This window comes from Eucalyptus grandis, chromosome 7 (genome assembly GCF_016545825.1).
Source record: "Eucalyptus grandis isolate ANBG69807.140 chromosome 7, ASM1654582v1, whole genome shotgun sequence".
NCBI lineage: Eukaryota > Viridiplantae > Streptophyta > Magnoliopsida > Myrtales > Myrtaceae > Eucalyptus > Eucalyptus grandis.
In genome coordinates this window covers 32295377-32298627 of record NC_052618.1, presented here as the reverse complement: position 1 = coordinate 32298627, position 3251 = coordinate 32295377, and the positions used below count along the sequence as shown (strand labels likewise).

Genomic DNA, 3251 nt, shown 5'->3' with positions numbered 1-3251 from the left:
TAATTTCTCTACTCATTTCAATTTCTTCTTCCAGCAGAATAAATTCCTTGATTCAGTACCATTTATTTGAGAATTGGGGTCTTGGAGAGGTATCTGTATGTTTCATCCTGTGTGATGTTTTGGTTGCTATGGCACACTTCCCCCAACCTGCAGATTCAGATGCCTGCAAAGATCTCCTTACGTTTTTATCTGCTTCTGAATTCTGTGGCTAGCCATCTAATGTTCCGGCTAGAATGATGAAATGACATTTGAAGTGACGAGACTCTCAATCTATTTCATAGAGTAGACCAAACTGATCTCAAGTTAGGTACTTTGTCGCAATATACATCGATTGTGAAAGTGAACAGGTCATGCTCAGTCATTCAGATTCTTGCATTTGGTCAGTAGCTTCACTGAAAAAAAAAAAAAGCATGGCAATGTACTTAAAAGGTGACATTTCATTTATCAAGTAAAAAATTATTTTACTGATTTTTTTTATTTAGTATACATTTGTCATGTATCATATTGTCAAGAAGCATAATCTGAGGACAACAAAACTAAGTACAGGAAAAAGGAAAAAAAAAAAATTCGGTTGGCAGAACGGTAACCATGGCCAATTTGAAGATTCTCATTGGTTTGTAGAAGCTGTGGAAAATGAGGAACCAACCCAAAATGCGCACACAGCAGCTTCTACGGAAGCAAAGAAAACCAAAAATATAACCAACCACTGATTCTGCACCTCTCCTTAAGGATTGAAAGCTCAAATCGAACCATCCAGAAAGAGCAAATCCTGGGAGATGCCTCGGAAGGAATCAAGACCAGATCATTCTCCAAAGAGTTCATGAACTCCACGGCGCTCCTATCCGAAACAGAACCAAAGGAGAAAAATTCTCATTGTCCATCCCCTTCACCCATCATTTTTGTCCTTGCCCTCTTACCAATGTGTTGATCTTTTCGAAGGAGGATGCAAGAGAACAAGCTATGTGAAATACAATAACACAACATCAACCTAAGAGATAGAAGAAGACAGTCTCAAAAGTAATCTCTGTCGAGCTAAACCATCTCAAGTCCCTCCTAACATGATACTAGATTGTGGGACATATCACAAATACACAAAACATTTCCAATCCAACTATGCATGGAACTCTAAACATCATTGGTATCTCCCAAAGGAAAGCTAGTATAAATTATCGGAGTACTTGATGAAGTGGAGAATGTTTCCAGCTCCATCTCAGCTTCATCATTGTTAACTGGCACATCGGGTGGATAAATAAGTGGTTTTGGAGGCATTTGGAGTTCATCAATATCTCCTTCAAGCATTTTTAGGACTTTGCTCATTGAAGGCCGATGGTCAGGATTTAATTGTATACACCAGAATGCAACTATTATCATCTTCTTTATCACCTTCCTTTCCTCTGCTACAATTTCTATTTCAACACTTTTTTCTTCACTGACTTGGTCATACACCCACAAAGGAAAATAAATTTGGCTTGAGTGTTCTGCATTTGCATTTATATTCTTCCTTCTACCTGCCATTTCCATGAGCAACATCCCAAAGCTATAGACGTCCGCTTTATACGATACACCACCAATGTTTCTGTAGAACAACTCTGGTGCCATATATCCTAAGGTCCCTCTTGCAGCAGTCAATGAGACTATGCTATGATTAGCAGGATAAAGTTTAGCGAGTCCAAAGTCAGAAACTTTCGGAATGAAATTCTTGTCTAAAAGAATATTGTGAGGCTTGATATCAAAGTGTAGTATTTGCATGTCACACCCCTTATGTAAGTATTCAATCCCTCTCGCCACCCCAAGAGCAATCTCATATATTTTCTTGTAATCAAGAAACTTATCAACTTCCTTGGTGAAAATTTGCTTATCCAAGGATCCATTCGACATGAGATCATACACAAGAGCTTGTTTCGAGCCTTCAAAGCAAAAACCAATGAGTTGCACTACATTAGCATGGTAAATTCTTCCAATAGTAGCCACTTCATTGATAAAATCTTGGCCCTGGGCCTTGGACTTCAAAATCTTGATGGCCACTTCATTGCCGCTTCGGAGCGTTCCTTTGTACACGAAACCATATCCCCCTTCTCCCAGTTTGTGCTTAAAATTTGCAGTGATCTTCTTAATATTCGAGTAAGAGTACCTTATGGGCAAAAAGTTGTTGTGAGCTTGCAAAAATTCTTCGATGTTCTTGTCCATTGCTAAGTGCCTTCTTCTGTAGATGTAGATTAGAAATATCCCGAAAAATGGCATCCCGATTATAAACTTTGCTCCACAAAAATACACTGAAAATAATTATGATAGGTTAGAATTAGGTCTTCTTAATTATTTTAAGAACAAATCATTGTGGCTTACCTGGTAGAGATATAAGAGCCATAGGTGTCCAAAAGGTCATAAAAAATGGGAAATCTGTGAAACCTGTGAAAGGAATGAATGATTTGAGAAGGAATTGAAGGAAAAGAAGTCTAAAAAGCAAAACTCACAAGGAAATAGAGTAGTAGCTAAGACTTTGTGCAAGTTGAGTTTTGTCTAAAAGACTATGAAAAGTGGGATGTGTGCATTCGCAAGAAATATTAAGCTTTGTTTCACATAACTGATCTATGATACAAGAAATTCCTTTGGGTTTTTTAGCAGTCAACACATACAAAGAAAATGTGATTTTCAGTTTTGATTGATAATTTTTTTTTTTGGTCAAGTTTTGATTGATAATTTTATTTCTCCATGAATAGGTTAATGCAATTTTTTAAGGAATTTGCTAGTACAAGTGTTTCTTAGAATATTATTAAGTGACTAGTTAAGAAAACAAGAAAATTTGAACTCTATGCCGACAAAAAACTAGTCACGCGGCTGCTCGAACAATGACCCCCTTTTTTTACAACGGGAATTCTATCGTCTAGTGGAGAGGAATTATAAGCTAGACTCATTTATGTGTGCAGCTGATGATGGGTCTGTTGTGGTGACTTCTAATACCACCTTCTTCTTTTTGCCAATTTTGCAACTCCTACATTTTGATTCCAATGTGTAACACAAAGCTCCTGAAACCTTTCAAATACACAGATGTCGCCCTATACTAACATGTATACTTCTTCATGATTTTCTTGGATTTGAAATAATTTTTACATATTTGAATTTTGAGGAGAAAGTAGCGAGTGAAAGAGTATGCACAATCATGCAAAATTGTGGTAAAGTTTCATTGTCAATCGATGCTTACCAAAATAAGAGAACTTGAATCCGCAAAACTGACCGTGGAAGATGCTAGTGAA

At 37.1% G+C, this 3251-nt stretch overlaps 1 protein-coding gene across 1 annotated transcript; it reads right to left on the bottom strand.

The window, feature by feature from the left end:
* Nucleotides 1–1125: 1125 nt before the first annotated feature.
* LOC120296084 (rust resistance kinase Lr10-like) lies at nucleotides 1126–2275 on the bottom strand. The gene has a single exon (XM_039317737.1). The coding sequence runs from the start codon at nucleotides 2239–2241 to the stop codon at nucleotides 1126–1128; it is 1116 nt and encodes a 371-aa protein (XP_039173671.1). The 5' UTR covers nucleotides 2242–2275.
* Between the last annotated feature and the right edge of the window lie 976 nt (nucleotides 2276–3251).

Excerpts from the sequence above, each read along its gene's own strand:
- LOC120296084 (XM_039317737.1), bottom strand. The coding sequence starts at position 2,241 with ATGCCATTTTTCGGGATATTTCTAATCTACATCTACAGAAGAAGGCAC.